The 17,380-nt window shown below is 45.6% G+C and overlaps 1 protein-coding gene across 1 annotated transcript in view; it reads left to right on the forward strand.

Annotated features, from left to right (window-relative positions):
• The window catches only part of grin2ca (glutamate receptor, ionotropic, N-methyl D-aspartate 2Ca), a 432,253-nt gene extending 416,539 nt beyond the window's left edge, over window positions 1–15,714 (forward strand). The window contains exons 13-14 of the mRNA XM_034190478.1: window positions 13,686–15,283; window positions 15,318–15,714. Coding sequence (XP_034046369.1) covers window positions 13,686–15,263 — 1,578 coding nt within the window. The 3' untranslated portion in view covers window positions 15,264–15,283; window positions 15,318–15,714. The remainder of the gene's footprint in view (window positions 1–13,685; window positions 15,284–15,317) is intronic.
• The last annotated feature ends 1,666 nt before the right edge of the window (window positions 15,715–17,380 follow it).

A 17,380-nucleotide genomic window follows, 5' to 3' on the forward strand; every position in this document is an offset into this window, starting at 1 on the left:
GAAGCCAGTGCATGTAGGCATACTGCCTGGCTTTGCATTGTGTGACCCTTTTTCCTCTCTCAGCCTCTCTAGGTTCTTGGCTGTTGGAGAGTTTTTGTAGACTGCAAGTTCTCTTCTCTTGGATATCACTGATGGTTCCATTCCCTTCCAGTGGTTGTCAAACCAGTCTGTGTTGGACCTGTCTCTCTTCCCACACACTGTCAGTGCAGTTTGGTATTTGGTGGTCTTGCTACGGTACCATAGGTCCTCTGAGGTGGTGCTGTTGGGGTTGTTGCTGGATGCAGCTGAGCTCCATCTGGAACTCTTCAACTTTCTCTCGGTCTTTGGTCTTAAAGGTGTTCAGCGTGGGTACTGACTTGGGTCCTGACCTGTGGGGCTTCTTGGTGTGGATTCTGACTCTGACACAGATGAGGGGTGGTAGGTGGCACAGTCTGAACTGTGAAAGGTTCTGGTGAGCTTTACATAGTTCAGATCTTTCCTTTGACTCAAGATGAGGTCTCATTGGTGCCAATGGCCAGATCATGGATGTCACCAGGACACTTTGTGGTGTGGTTTCCTTTGAAAGACGGTGTTGGTGACACACAGGTCCTGGTGGCAGCATAACTCTAGGAGGCATTAACCATTTTTATTCATCTTGCCAGTTCCATGGTGCCCGATACAGGTTGGCCAAGAGTTGTGGTCACTCCCCACTCTTGCATTGAAGTCCCCCAGTACAAACAGTGACTCATTCCATGAACACTTTGTATGGCAGTTTCCAAGGAATCATAAAATATGTCTTTATCATCTGATGTAGATGTGAGTGTAGGTGCATATATGCAGAGGACGTTTGCAAGACGTAAGTGTTGATACATAGTAGAAGTAGTCTCTCTGTTCCTTGAGATGGGGTCTCAACCATAGGCATGAGGGAGTTTTTGACAGCGAATCCCACCCCATGCTCACAAATATCTTCCTCAGGTTTACCTTGCCAGAAGAATGTGTAGTTTTCTTCTTTCAGGGATCCACTGTCTGCAATTCGAGTTTCCTGAAGTGCAGCTATATCGATGTTCAGCCCCCTTCAATAATGGCAGTTTACCTGACATCAGAGATAGTGGTGATGTCCTGTGCAGGGCCGGGTTGCATTGTCCTTACATTCAAGCTGGCTAAACAGAGCAGTAAGCTCTTTGTTCTGTGAGTTGTATTGTCTGGTGATGTGTTTAACGACTGTCTTGTTGGAATGTACATTCCTAAGCTTCACTTACCCCATGAAGCAGGCACATCGTGGCGGGACAGCACTTTATTGGCCGAGGGCTGCTCAGCTTAAGGCAGGCGGTAGCTGTCCAGTGTGCTCCTAGGATCTCTCCTACCATCGGAAGCAGCCCCTCGTGCTCAACTTTTCGCCAATCAAGTTTGAGTTTATAACTGGTGATTGCTGCTTCCTGTGTTGTGTCTTCATCTTAAGACAGACAAAGCTGGGGTGTTCTCTCCAGGGCACAAGCTTGGGCATGGATTGGAAGTCCTGTGTTGCCCAGTCAGCAGGTCTTCCCTCTCAGCTTTGCTGGCGTGATCCAAGTGGAAAGGAAAGGTCCAATACTCCTGGCACCAGGTCAGCTGCAGGAGCTGCCAGGATGATACATGATGGCACCAGGCCGCCTGACGGGGGTCTGCTCCGGATTTTCTTTTGGGGTTGACTCCCTTAGCCTTCACCTAGAAGGGCATGAGCTACAAGGCAGTAAATTGATTTGATTTTGGAGTTGCCTTCTCCTAGCCTTTGCCTAAAGAGGCCCAACCTACAAGGCAGCAGGTGGTTGGAATGGTAAGTGCCAGGGCTGGTCCACACGTTGGTGGGCCTGCAAACTTTACCTCTGGGGCTCCAAGCTGCTCAGAGATCCCTCACAGTTTAGCCTGGGGCTGCAAGGTACCCAGTTGTCCGTGGTGTACCAACATGGAGGGAGTGTGAGAGTCTTGGTGCATAGATCCATAAAACCACCAGGGAGGTCTTACGCACTCCTCCCTTTCACTCCAAGGAACAAGATGGTGATTGCAGCTGGAAGCAAGAAGCAAACAAAGCAAGCAAGCAACTAACTACACTATACTACAGCACTACAGACTATACACCATGTGCTCAGAGAACCCACACCACAAACATTCAAAGCACAACAAAGCCCTCTACAGTCTTGGGGAAAAAAAAAAAAAGCTTTCCCTTACTTACAGTGAGTTCCAGATAAGTCTTTACATAGCAGCCAATCTTGTGAATAACCATCCAATTGATGCTGTGGTACAGAGCTGGGAGGAGTGTATTCAGTACATCACACCTAATAGCCTTTTGCTTGGCTGTGCTTCTCAAAGCAGAGACTGCAAAACCTTTGCCTTTGCAACCTACCCCTACCAAAAAAAAAAAAAAGAACAGTGTTACTGTTTACTGTTTTAGCACTCTGGCAAAAGAATTTCCTTTGGGATTAATAGTTATTTCTTATTCTTATTTTGAAAAGGCTCAGAGCAATGCAATCAGAAGTAAACAAGTTCTGGAAATACTAGAGCCAACTTACTGGTCCCAACTTGTTTCTGATAAGTGGCACACCACACAAAGAAATGTCATTATCTGAGACACTGTCCCCTCAATGACCAAAATGCATTGAGGGGACAGTTCAGGATTGGTAAAGTTGTCAGTGCCAACTCAGACAGCAAAGGCATCACAAAAGACGTCAACATCCGAGTCTTTCCAAGCTACTGTGTTCCTGTGATAAAACCTACTTAAAAAAAAACAAACAAACAAAAAAGCGTAAGGCCAAAGAGTTTGTCATATGATGCAAATAAGGAGAAAACTCAACCCACAATCCATCACCGGGATGTCAAGTGGCTGGTTGTCCTACTGCCTGCTGAGGAACAGAGAATCCAGGCACTAAGTTATCCTACGCTGGACACTGATCAAAGTGAGATCTCCAGGTTGGCCTTTTAAAGCTGTGATCTTCTGAGTGTGACCTATGAAAGGTCGAGTGGGAGGCGTTAAGTCAAACTCAAGGTTCTGTGAAGAGCTGCAGTCTTAAAGACATGGACCAAAGTAAGCAAACATTCAGGTATGAAAATCAGCTAGGTGGAACCAATATGCCATTGCAGGGGTGCTACCTGGGACATAAAGGGAGACACACATAGCACCTACAGGGGACCTGGTGAGTGGAGTCAAGACACGCTCAAACAAATTTGGGAGAAGTTCTTTTTAGCAAATCGTGGGCATCTGCGGCTGACTGTGCAGGACTAAATTCATCAACAAACTATGGGTGGCAGCCAGTCTGTGTGAAAATGATTGTTTACTGCTAATTTAATTATTTGGTAATTATAAAGAGGATTATAGGCAGATGATAACATTAATTACTACAGCTGACAATATTAAGAGTGAATATATGAAATGTGATTTAAACCCTAACCACAAAACACATGCAGATTGGATGGGCATTGAAGAGCTGGTTGGTTGTTCCACAACCAGGATGGAACCCGCATTGTTTCTCTTCAGAGGTTCGACTATCAGCCGAACCCTCCTTTCCAGCACCCTGGAGTAGACTTTACCAAGGAGGATGAGTAGTGTGATACCCCTGTAATTGGCACATACTCTCTGGTCCCCTTTTTAAATACTCTGGCCAGAGTGGGACCATATGTTCACTGTCAGTGTTAATTTGACACTGGTGATTTTACTGTATTCTTGGCTCATTCATCCACTTATCAGTGTGTTACCTTGTTGCTTGTTACCTGCTAAATCACAAAATAACAGAAAAAAAAGGCAACCGTTTGGTCACTGAGTGGAATCCAGCTCAAGTCTGGGTAGGGAAAACTGCACGTTAAATCCATCCTCAATTCACCAGTGCCAAAAAATGGTCAATGGAAGAGGGAGAAAATGCTTGACAATGTAAAGTGGTTTCTTTTTTAGATTTTTGCAAATTAAAAAAAGAAAAAAAAAAACTAAGAAATCACATGTAAATAATAATTCACAGCCTTTGCCATGAAGCTCAAAATTTAGTTTGTATAGCCTGTTTCCACTGATCATCCTTGGGATGTTTCTACAGCTTAATTGGAGTCCACCTGGGGGTAAATTCAGTTGATTGGACATAATTTGGAAAGACACAGTTGTCTATAAGGTCCCACAGTTGACAGTGCATGTCAGAGCACAAACCAAGCATGACGTCAGAAGAATTGTCTGTAGACATCCAAGACAGGACTGTCTCAAGGTACAAATCTGGCAAAGGGTACAAAAATATTTTTGCTGCTTTGAAGGTCCCAAGGAGCACAATGCCCTCCATCATCCATAAATGAAAGACCTTCAGATCGGGTGTGTCTCAATCTGGTCCAAAAAAAAAAAATGAATTTACGCCATTTTGGAATAATGCTGTAACATAACAAAATGTGGAAAAAGTGAGGCACTGTGAATACTTTCCAGATGAACTTTGGAAAATCAAACCTCCTCCATACTGATCATGAACATTGGAAACTATAAGTGCTGTGTAAATTACTGGCTACTACTGTTCCTCTCCTTCCTGTCCTCAGTCTTCCTGTTACTTGTCCTCCCCCTGAGTGAGGAGTTGTACAGTCTGATGGCCTGAAGGACAAAGGAGTGTTTCAGTTTGTTGGTGTTGCTGGTACATGACTTAATTGTGGATCATCGCCTGGACATGATTGGGTTATGTGAAACCTGGCTTAAATCCACAGCTGTCCTTCCTCTGAATGAGGCCTGCCCACCGGCGTACACTTTTAGTCACGTTTCACGTGATGTGAGGAAAGGCGGGGGTGTTGCTTTTATTTATAAATCCAGGTTTACTTTATTAACTGTTGGGGGTCATAAATATAATTCATTTGAGCATCTGATTCTCCGTTATGCCCATGATGCTAAGTACCGTCAAGGTCATAAAACTGGAAATCAGCTATGTTATACTGTCACTGTCTATAGGCCTCCTGGCCCATACTCTGATTTTTTTTTTTTAGATGAATTTGGCGTGTTCATCTCTAGTCTTTCAACTAGTGCAGACAACATTTTGATTATTGGTGACTTTAACATTCACATAAATAAGCCCTCTGATCCCCTTGGTAAATCATTTATGGAAATCATGGATGCATTAGGATTTCAGCAGTTCATTCATGGTTCAACGCATATCAGTAGTAATACTCTGGATTTGGTTCTTGCACGTGGCCTTGCTGTCACAGATATCGACATCCTGCCTCTTGCATCAGTGGTCTCTGACCACTATCTTATTAGGTTTACAATTACGCTGCCGCGTTTAGTGGAGCAACAACCTTGCCTATCATTGTGGCGATGTATTAAACCTTCAACTTTGACTGAACTCGAAGCGAGACTACCAGAAATCTTAACTTCAAGCTTGATGAATTTTCAGTCGGTAGACAGTCTTGTGGATAGCCTGAATTTAGTGCTAAAAACCACACTTGATAAGATTGCGCCTCCTCTATTAAGGCCATGCCTTCCCAAGACACAGACACCTTAGTTCAACAGTTATTTGCATGACCTTAGGCAGAAGGCTAGAGGGTTGGAACGGAAATGGCGTAGTTCCAAACTAGATGTGTTCCACCTTGCGTGGCGTGAAGCTATTTTAGATTATAAGCATGCTTTATTGGCTACGAAGCAGGCATATTACTCTGAATTGAGAAACAAAAACAAGCATAATTCAAAGTTTTTGTTTGATACGGTGGCATTTCTTATTCATGGACAGCCACCTGTTGGTCGTTCTCCTTTTTCAGCACAGGACTTTCTGGACTAATTTGAAAAGAAAATAGAAGATATTAGGTTGAGCACATCTCAGCATACTTTGTCCAGTCATTGTATCCAGCTACTGAGCTGGGGACTACCACTGAGGTGCTACCTAGTGTTGGGAAAGTGAAATGCACGGACCCACGCCAGGGGGCATAAATGAATGGCCAATAGGAATTCAAATAAATGACAATTTATTATGCAAATGTGCAACACAACCAAATATGCTTAAGTCAATCAGTAACCAAAAGGGTGACGCGTGGGCAGGCCCGAGGGTAGGAGACACCTATCCAGAGAGGAGCCGGGACCCACAAAGTTCCACCGCCAACGGAGACCTGCAACACACCAGAGCCGCCAAGTCCCAATTCCCCCAGGTGGCCACCACTCATGGCTGTCAGACCCGGTACTGCTGGCAGGAACAAAAACAGGTTAGGGTGGGTGTGTGAACACCCAGCAAACAGTCAGCAACTCACAGAAATCCTCTTGTAGGAATAAATCCAAATACTCCGAGTTTACTTGCGTGGTAAGCTCATAACTCGGCAGAGTTATGGTGTCTCTCCCAGGCTTTTATGGAATGAAGTGATGAGTGATGAATGACAGATGACAGCCAAACGGTTCACCTGGAGGATCCACCTGGCCAGTGCGCCCTCTGGAGCCTGAAAAGTGCCAACAGGCAGGGCGCCCTCTGGTGGTGGGCCAGCAGTACCTCCTCTTCGGTGGCCCACACAACAGGACCCCCCCCCCCCCCTCAACAGGCGCCTCCTGGCGCCCGACCCGGCTTGTCGGGGTGACTCCGGTAGAAGTCCGCCAGGAGGGCGGGATCCAAAATGAAGCTCCTCTTCACCCAGGAGCGTTCTTCTGGGCCATAACCCTCCCAGTCTACCAGATATTGATACCCCCGACCCCTCCGGCCGGGCTGATGACTTTGAGGATGCGGTATGGTCCGATGTATCGGTCAGTTAACTTTGGGGCGTCTGTGTGCAGAGGGATGTTTTTGGTCGATAGCCACACCTCCTGCCCGGGCTGATAAGTAGGGGCCGGGGCTCGTCGGTGGTCTGCATGGACCTTAGCCCGCCTCCGGGCCTTCAAGAGAGCACAGCGGGCTTGCTTCCACACCCGACGGCATCTCCTGATGTGGGCCTGGACCGAGGGCACCTCGACCTCTCCCTCCACTGCCGGAAACAACGGGGGCTGGTACCCCAAGCAAACCTCGAATGGGGAGAGGTCGGTGGATGATGAGACCTGACTGTTGTGAGCATACTCGATCCAGGCCAGATGATGATTCCAGGCCGTCGGGTGCACAGAGGTGACACATCTCAGTGCTTGCTCAAGGTCCTGGTTGGCCCGCTCTGCATGACCGTTGGTCTGAGGGTGGTACCCGGACGACAGGCTCACCGTGGCTCCCAGCTCCCTACAGAAACTCTTCCAGACCTGCGAGGAGAACTGTGGACCACGGTCTGAGACGATGTCTGTGGGGATACCATCCAGACGCACGACGTGGTAGACCAGGAGGTCTGCAGTCTCCTGGGCAGTCGGGAGCTTCGGGAGGGCCACAACGTGGGCCACCTTGGAAAACCAGTCCACTATTGTCAGGATTACTGTCTTCCCCTGGGACGCAGGGAGGCCCGTGACAAAATCCAACCCAATGTGGGACCAGGGGCGATGAGGCACAGGCAATGGCTGGACGAGCCCCTTTTCCGGCTGATGGGTTGCCTTGCCCCTGGTGCAGATGGTACAGGCCCGGACGTAGTCCCTGGTGTCGGCTTTGACTGACGCCCACCAGAACCGCTGCCGGACCATTGCCACGGTTCTTCGCACCCCTGGATGGCAGGAGAGCTTGGAACCATGGCAGAAGTCCAACACGGCAGTCCGAGCGTCTGGTGGGACGTACAGCCTGTTGGGAGGACCACCTCTGGTCTCAGAGTCCAGGGAGAAGATGAGGATGTCATCTAGATATACGAAGATGAATCGGTGCAGGAAATCCTGCAGAACATCATTAAGCAAAGCTTGGAACATCGCGGGGGTGTTGGTGAGGCCGAACGGCATGACCAGGTACTCAAAGAGGGTGTTAAATGCCATCTTCCACTCGTCTCCCTTCTGTATCCAAACCAGATAAGCATTTCTAAGATCCAGTTTTGAGAATATTTTGGCTCCATGCAGGGGCGTGAACACTGAATCTAATAGAGGTAATGGGTATCGGTTGCGAACCGTGATCTCGTTCAGCCCTCTATAATCAATGCATGGACGGACACCGCCGTCCTTCTTTCCCACAAAAAAGAAACCTGCACCTAACAGGGATGAAGAATTATGGATTAGCCCGGCAGCTAATGAGTCCCGGATGTAGGTCTCCATTGATTCGCGTTCAGGACGTGAGAGGTTGTACAGTCTGCTGGACAGGTACTCAGCGCCTGGAACCAAATCAATGGCACAATCATACGGTCGATGCGGGTGCAGGCTGAGTGCCAGATCCTTGTTGAAGACGTTAGCAAGGTCATGATACTCCGCCGGCACCTCCGTAAGATTGGGGGGGACTCTGACTTCCTCTTTAACTTCATCGCCGGGTGGCACCGAGGATCTTAAACACTCCCGGTGACAGGTTTCGCTCCATTGAGCCACAACCCCAGATGGCCAATCAATCCGGGGATTGTGCTTAACCATCCATGGAAATCCCAAAATAATCCTGGAGGTAGAAGGTGTTACAAAGAACACAATCTCCTCCCTGTGATTTCCAGAGACAACCAAAGTTAAAGGCTGTGTCTGGTGTGTGACTTCTGGTAGTAGGGTGCCATCTAGTACCCGCACCTTCAATGGTGAAGGAACGGCCACCAGAGGGAGCCCTACCTCCTTAGCCCACCTACTGTCCAGTAGGTTCCCTTCCGACCCCGTGTCGATCAGTGCTGGAGCGGTAAGGGTCAAATCCCCACAGAGGATTGTGACTGGGAGTCGTGCGCATTTGCGTGGGACACCCGTATGGTTAGTTACTTATTAGACAGCATTGCTTAAATTTTCATTGTTATGCAGATGATACCCAGATTTATCTATCCATGAAGCCAGAGGACACACACCAATTAGCTAAACTGCAGGATTGTCTTACAGACAAAGACATGGATGACCTCTAATTTCCTGCTTTTAAACTCAGATAAAACTGAAGTTATTGTACTTGGCCCCACAAATCTTAGAAACATGGTGTCTAACCAGATCCTTACTCTGGATGGCAAACTAATTCATGCATTTATTTCCTCTAGGCTGGACTATTGTAATTCATTATTATCAGGTTGTCCTAAAAGTTCCCTGAAAAGCCTTCAGTTAATTCAAAATGCTGCAGCTAGAGTACTGACAGGGACTAGAAGGAGAGAGCATATCTCACCCATATTGGCCTCTCTTCATTGGCTTCCTGTTAATTCTAGAATAGAATTTAAAATTCTTCTTCTTACTTATAAGGTTTTGAATAATCAGGTCCCATCTTATCTTAGGGACCTCATAGTACCATATCACCCCAATAGAGCGCTTCGCTCTCAGACTGCAGGCTTACTTGTAGTTCCTAGGGTTTGTAAGAGTAGAATGGGAGGCAGAGCCTTCAGCTTTCAGGCTCCTCTCCTGTGGAACCAGCTCCCAATTCAGATCAGGGAGACAGATACCCTCTCTACTTTTAAGATTAGGCTTAAAACTTTCCTTTTTGCTAAAGCTTATAGTTAGTTGGGGTTTTTCCGTAATTATTGTATGGCTTTGCCTTACAATATAAAGTGCCTTGGGGCAACTGTTTGTTGTGATTTGGCGCTATATAAATAAAATGGATTTGATTTGATTTAGTATGGCTCACTCTTAGCCCAGTCTCTAAGGTTGAGCCTTGTTGTTTAACCGCCTGGGGCCCCTTATTCTGCGCATGCTCATTCGAGCCGCAGTAAACACACTCTCCACGTGCCAGTCTCCTTTGTTTTTCCTTTTCAGTCACTTTTGCCCTGCTCGTTTCCATAGCAACGTCAGCAGGGGGAGCTGGTGTAACGGGGAGAGCCCTGGCTTTGGAGCGGGGAGAGGACGGCACTAACTCGGATCTGGATGGGAGAGGGACAGCGCGCACCCGGCCACGCCCTTCGTCTCACTCCCGCTTGAATTCCTCTAACCGATTGTCCAAGCGAATAATCAGATCAATAAGCCCATCTAAATCCCGTGGCTGATCCTTAGCCACCAGATGCTCCTTTAGGGCCGGAGACAGCCCGTTTACAAAGGCGGTGCGGAGTGCTATTGAGTTCCAACTGCAACACGGAAGTCGATTGCATCATCAGCTGCACTCCGGCGTCCCTGTCTCATTGACAGCAGCATATTTGAAGCGGACTCGCCTCTATTGGGATGATCAAACACCTGTCGAAATTCCCTGATAAACCCAGTATATGTCGAAAGGAGCCGTGAGTCCTGCTCCCAGAGCGCCGTAGCCCAGGCGCGTGCCTTGCCCCGAAGCAAATTAATTACATAAGCCACCCGGCTGTGGTCTGACGTGTACATCACGGGGTGTTACGAAAAAACGAGCGCGCACTGCATCCAGAAGTCCGCGCACGTTTCGACACAACCCCCGTACGGTTCCGGGGGGGCTAATGTAAGCTTTGGGTGGGGGGGGGGAGACCTTTGAACGACCACTGGATTTTCTGTGTTTAGCGACAGGTGCACAGGAGGAGTGGCTGCAGCCGCGCCTGACGGGCGTCTCCACCCGAGTGGTGAGAGCCTCCATCCTACAGCTGAGGTGAATGTCCTGCTCGGTTAATAGATCCAACCGAGCAGTGAGGTTGGTGAGAATGTGTTGCAGCTCACCCAACGCACCTCATGGTGGAGCCTGCGCACCTTGCATCTCCATTGGCTGTTCAGTTGGTGGTGAACGCCCTGGGAGTCCATGACGGGGCCAAGTTATCCTGTTGGGAAAATGAAATGCACGGACCCACGCCAGGGGGCGTAAATGAACAGCCGATAGGAATTCAAATAAATGACAATTTATTATGCAAATGTGCAACACAACCAAATATGCTTAAGTCAATCAGTAACCAAAAGGGTGATGCGTGGGCAGGCCCGAGGGTAGGAGACGCCTATCCAGAGAGAAGCCGGGACCCACGAAGTTCCACCGCCAACGGAGACCTGCAACACACCAGAGCCGCCAAGTCCCGATTCCCCCAGGTGGCCACTGCTCGTGGCTGTCAGACCCAGTACTGCTGGCAGGAACAAAAACAGGTTAGGGTGGGTGTGTACACCCAGCAAACAGTCAGCAACTCACAGAAATCCTCTTGTAGGAATAAATCCAAATACTCCTCGAGTGCAGAGGAAAAACTGGAGGACATGCAGTGTCAATTGTTATACTTAGTAAGTCAGAAGTGAGGAGTGGAGACGCCAACTCCTCCAAACTTCCCACAAACTCGGCTCCAAGCTGCAAGTATATAATCACAACTGCAAAGACTTCAGTAACAATGAATGTGCGAACGGCACAAAAGGCTGAGTAAGTTTACTTGCGTGGTAAGCTGACAACTCGGCAGAGTTATGGTGTCTCTCCCAGGCTTTTATGGAATGAAGTGATGAGTGATGAATGACAGCTGACAGCTAAACGGTGCACCTGGAGGATCCACCTGGCCAGTGCGCCCTCTGGAGCCTGAAAAGTGCCAACAGGCAGGGCGCCCTCTGGTGGTGGGCCAGCAGTACCTCCTCTTCGGCGGCCCACACAACACCTAGTTTCATGGAATTTGATAGTATCTCACTAGGTGTGCTGACAAAACCCGTGATATCTACTAAAAGCACAACTTGTTTATTTGATCCTATACCAACAAAATTGTTTAAGGATCTTTGGCATATTCTTGGGCCAACTGTGCTGGAAATTGTTAATCTTTCTCTAAACTCTGGATCTGTTCCAAATTGTTTTAAATCTGCAGTGGTTAAACCACTACTCAAGAAATCTAATGTTGATCCTGGTGTATTGAAAAATTATAGGCTGATATCAAATCTATCATTCTGCTCTAATATTCTGGAAAAGGTGATTTCACGGCAGCTTGTGGACTATCTTACTGAGAATGACCTTTTTGAGCCACTGCAGTCTGCTTTTAGAAAACATCACTTCAGATACTACTACAGTATTGGTGTTGCTGGATCTCAGTGCTGCGTTTGACACAGTTGATCATCATATTGTACTTGATAGGCTAGAAAACTGTTTCGGGATTACTGGAACTGCTCTTGCATGGTTGATGTCTTATCTGTCTGGTCATTCCCACTGTGTTTTGTGCAATGACACTACCTCTGATTTTAGGGGCATGAAGTTCAGGGTTCCGCATGGATCCATTCTGGGTCCCCTGCTTTTTTCCCCTGTATATGGCACTCCTTGGGAACATTTTGTGGCATTTTGGGGTTGCTTTTCAGTGCTATGCTGATGACACTCAGTTGTATATGCCGATAGCTACTGAAAATCCTGCCCACATAAAATCTTTACAGGACTGTCTCGCAGCAGTGAGAAGTTGGATGTCTAACAACTTTCTACTTTTGAACTCTGATAAGACTGAAATGATGGTTCTTGGTCCAGCAAGACATCGGCATCAATTTGACCAGCTCGTGCTTAGCCTAGGTTCATGTGTTATACATCATACTGACAAAGTGAGGAACCTTTGGGTAATTTTTGATCCTACGTTGTCCTTTGACCTCCACATTAGGGACATTACAAGGACTGCTTTCTTTCATCTAAGAAATATAGCAAAGATCCATCCCATCCTGTCTATGGCTGATGCTGAGAATCTGATTCATGCTTTTGTTTCTTCTAGATTGGACTATTGTAATGCTTTCTTTTCTGGTTTACCACAGTCCAGTATCAGGGGTCTTCAACTGGTTCAAAATGCTGCTGCCAGACTTCTGACACGAAGCAGAAGGTTTGACCATATTACGCCGGTTCTGGCATCCCTTCACTGGCTTCCGGTCTCTTTGAGATTGGATTTTAAAGTATTATTATTGGCCTATAAAATTGTTCACGGACTGGCACCCTCCTACCTGGCTGGTCTGGTTGAGTCCTATGTGCTGGCTAGGGCTCTGTGTTCACAGGGTGCAGGACTATTGTGTGTCCCGAGGGTGAAGAAAAAGTCAGCGGGTTACAGAGCTTTTTATCACCGTGCCCCAGCTCTGTGGAATGATCTGCCTGCACAGTTACGACAGTTGGACTCTGTGGAGACTTTTAAAGCCAGGCTGAAGACACATTTGTTCTCCCTGTTTTATCATTAGTATTTCATATGATTGTGTGTCTTTTTTTTATCCGTTTTATTTCTTTTACCTTTTTTATGGTTACATTTTTTTTATTGTGTTTTAATCTTATTTAATTTTATTCTGCTTTTAAATGTTTGTGAAGCGTCTTGAGGCAGTTACTCGTGATTTGGCGCTATATAAATTAATAAATTATTATTATTATATAATTATATTGGTCCTGCACTTGGGAAGGAGCAGTCTGTGGCTTAAGAGGCTCCTCTGGTTGCTGATGATGGTGTGCAGAGGCTGATTGGCATTGTCCATAATGCAGAGCAGGCCATAATTCAATGCAGAGCCACAGTACTTCAAGGACAGCAGCAAATGGGAAGAAAAGAATTTAAAGCAGCTAAATGAGATATGTGTGTGATCCTTAAGAAATATAATTTAAAGTGCCACATTAGACCTTTATCTGTGTATCAACAGTAGTGAGAGGTGATATCAGGTATTCCAGGTTGATGCTCAGTTTAAAAGCACAATAAAACAGACATAAAAAAAAGAAAACTAATCTAATTGCACAATCAGCACTTCATTGGTGAATTCTGTACACACGAAGATGAAAGTACTAAATCTGCTTTAAAATGCAATTAATCACTTTGTAAAAGCAGTTTTAATATGAATTAGTCAAAGTTAGTCACACTGGTTGTACTTTGGTATTCTGTTGTAAAATAAGTTTTGAAAATTGTAACACCACCTCTCTGTTTCTCTGCAGGGCATCTATAGCTGCTTCAATGGAGTAGAGCAAACAGAACGCAATGTGAGCATGCAGAATCCAGACGTCACTACCAACTACACACAGGCCAACGTGCTGAAGGTGTTAAGAACAGCCAAGGACAGTGTGTCTTCTGCTGGAGTGGAGAACTCCCTGGATAATGCCACAAAGACATTAGAGAACTGGAGCAGGAGCGGCAGTAACAATGTGCGGGCTGGCTTTCAACCCAGAGTTACAGCCACAGACATGAGCCACAGCCACCTACCCTACATCTCCAGCATGACAGACAACCACTTACCATATCCTCACAGGACTGCCACACCCACTATCTCAGTCCATTATGGTGTAACAAACCCCCGGCCCCGGCTGGATAAACCCTGGGTGGCGAATCGACCAACTCCACTCCACAACACACTGCCTGCCCAGGACAGTCGACATATGTTAGAGAGAATATTGCCAATTTCCAGCCTCAGCAGCCCTCACATTACCATGAGGGACCCTCTTCCCTCTGGCTCACTTAATCCTCAATACAGCAGCAGGCTATATGCAGAACACCAGATCCGGCAACCAACATCCTCTTTTGTCCCTTACAGAGAGCTACAGGTGCCCAATCTCTATGTGGAGCACACAGGACCCCTGAGGAGGAAACTGAGCTACCCTCCTGACTGTCTGAGCCGCAAGAGGAGGTCCCACAGCTATGTGTTTGATGCCAAAATCCCCAGAGTGAAAAGTGGCTTTGATGAACCTAGATGTCTTGTTAAACTCAGGGCTAATAATATCCTGAACAACCATGTCCACAGTGCTGCAGCTACAGCTTGCACTGCTGGTCACTATCCAGATGGCATCTGCAGTAACTGTAGGAAAACCTACCTACAGCCTGAAATGGATGCTATACCACTCCTGGGGAAGGACAAACTCAACCGCCCCACCACATTCCTCAAAGCTACATGGGGCAGTGATAGAATTCATCAATTAGATGAAACAAAGCCTTTGATATCAGCATCACGAGTGTTAGTGGCCAGACCACAGTCCCACAAGCTTTATGGCAGTTTGGGACACAATTTATCCTGCTACCCACTGGTTGCTGAGCCTGGCTACTTGGATCCAGTCCACATGGGCTCCTACCCATACAAGCAAAAGATGAAGTACTCAAAGTCTACCCAGCTGCCCTCTTATAGGGAGGCCATGCTCCAGAACTCTTCTACCTTGCACCGCTCTTCCTCTACAGTGGTGCACAGACACTACTCTACCTACTTGAATTCGTACACAGATGTTCCAATGCATATGGTCCAGCTTGCCCAACAACCATCCTTAATGTATGATCACTCCAATGACAGGTGCCACGTTTTCCCCTATACAAGCCACTGCCTAGAGAATGCAGTGATGTTGCCTCATGTCAGTAAGAGACCTGTGTCCTACCAAAACAGTATACTGGGGGCCTTTGATAGTGTCACTAAAGGGGAAAACCCAGGATTCCGGAGCAGAGAACAGAGGCAGGTGTTAATGTCACGCAGAGTGAACAGCCCATGTGTGCCAAAGCCCTGGGGCAGGATATTCAGTCTGGAATCTGAGGTTTGAGCCTACACTGGTTGACTTACTAGTTCCCCAACACATTCTCAGACCAAATCTCTTTGAAGAGGGACACTTCTCGGGATTTTCCTCTCAGCCTTTGGTTAAATCAAAAATTAAACTCAACACCAACAGTTTACTTGAGGGTGCTGATTTTTATATATCAGTGCAATAATATTCTGGGCTATGTATACACAGTCAAGAAACTTATTATATTTACTTTGTATGCCAAACATAATACACTATTTATACAAACGGGAATGTTGAAATGTATTTAATCTATTAAGATTTAACCTGTCATTTAAAAAGCTCTTAAATAATATGGTGCCATATTTATGTGTTTTTTTTAAATGCTGTGTTACCATGTTAAAGTAAATTCTGTAAGACAGTATACTGTAGCCTCAAAATGATAATCACATTAGATAGTTTAGCCACTTCAGTATTTGACTTTTCCATCAATTTGTATAAAATTAATTTTGCACTCAAACAACTGAAATATCATTTTTTTTTTTGTTAAATAAATTGGATATGCCATAATTTGGAGGCTTTCTGCTCTGCCAGTTACTAAAGTAATTTGAGTAGATATTAAAAATGAAAAAGAAAATGTGTCATGTGTACTTCAATACCCTGTTTACCTTGGAAATTGTTTGGTGCTCAGTTTTGGACTATCTGTGTTTTCTGACCACTGATTTTTTTTTTTTTTTTGGAATATGGCTTTTGGAACATCTTTTGCAGTGAACAGGACACCAGCTCCACAGACGAACAGGTGGCTGCCTTCCTCCAGTCCAGGGGGATTGAATTGGACTGTGACACCATTGAGGCATGTCACTCTCTGCCCTGGAGAAATGACAGTGACAATCCAGCCATCATCATGAGGTTCATCAACAGAAAAACACAAAACTGCACGGTTAAAACAACAAAGGAAGCTGAAAGGAACAAACGTCTTTATAAATGAACATCTGACAAAAAGAAAAGCTGACATTGCCAGAAGAGCACGATACTTGAAAAAAGCAAGGAAAAATTCAAAACACAAGGAGTTCAAACTGTAAAGTTTTCATTAAAAGAAACGGAACACTGGAGCAAGCCAGAGTTTTGGTCATCAAAAGCATCGAGGAACTGGACAAATACCAAGGATCATCATAAACTGGACTGTCAGGTATCAGTTAACATACAATCATGACACAGTGTGGAAGAAGTCATTCATCCACAAATCGAGATAATACTGACAGAACTCAAATGATTTCTGATCATGATAAACTGGAACTGAGAACATTTCAATACAATGACACTAATTTACTGGACTTGGACATAGATCCGGACAATAATTTCTTCTTCAGTATAAACGATGAATGTTATTACTACACAGAGGACCAGTATAACCAGATCATTAAATCAGATTGTAAACTGTCAATGATCCATTTTAATAGCAGAGGTCTGTACACAAATTCCAATTATATCAAGGAACATTTGTCAGTTCACAAAATTATTAAATGTAATTGCTATATCAGAAACATGGATCAATGATACTAAAGGAGTGGATTTTGAACTGGATGGGTATGAATTTCACTGTATAAACAAGACTTGAAAGGCATGGCATAGTGTTTGTAGATAAAAACTTGAATTATAAAGATAGTAGACAGTATGACAAGTGTAAGTGGCGGTTCTACACTGAATTACTTCCCGGGTAGGACCTCCTCCGAGCGCCCCCCATAAAATAAAACAGACAAAATTTTACACAAACAGCCATTTTTTCTTGTTTTATTATTATTTTAAATATTTTCGAAGTGCCCCTGAAATTGCAATTGAAATTGACATTAAAAGACTGCAGACTACAATATAACTCTTAACATCCTCTTAACATCTAACCCTAACATCCATGAATTGCAAATTTGAATAAATATGCCCTCACATGCTAAATGTCTGTCACTAGATACTACACTCAACAAAAATATAAACGCAACACTTTTGGTTTTGCTCCCATTTTGTATTAGATGAACTCAAAGATCTAAAACTTTTTCCACATACACAATATCACCATTTCCCTCAAATATTGTTCACAAACCAGTCTAAATCTGTGATAGTGAGCACTTCTCCTTTGCTGCGATAATCCATCCCACCTCACAGGT

The sequence above is a fragment of the Thalassophryne amazonica genome, chromosome 16 (assembly GCF_902500255.1).
Source record: "Thalassophryne amazonica chromosome 16, fThaAma1.1, whole genome shotgun sequence".
Taxonomy (NCBI): Eukaryota; Metazoa; Chordata; class Actinopteri; order Batrachoidiformes; family Batrachoididae; genus Thalassophryne; species Thalassophryne amazonica.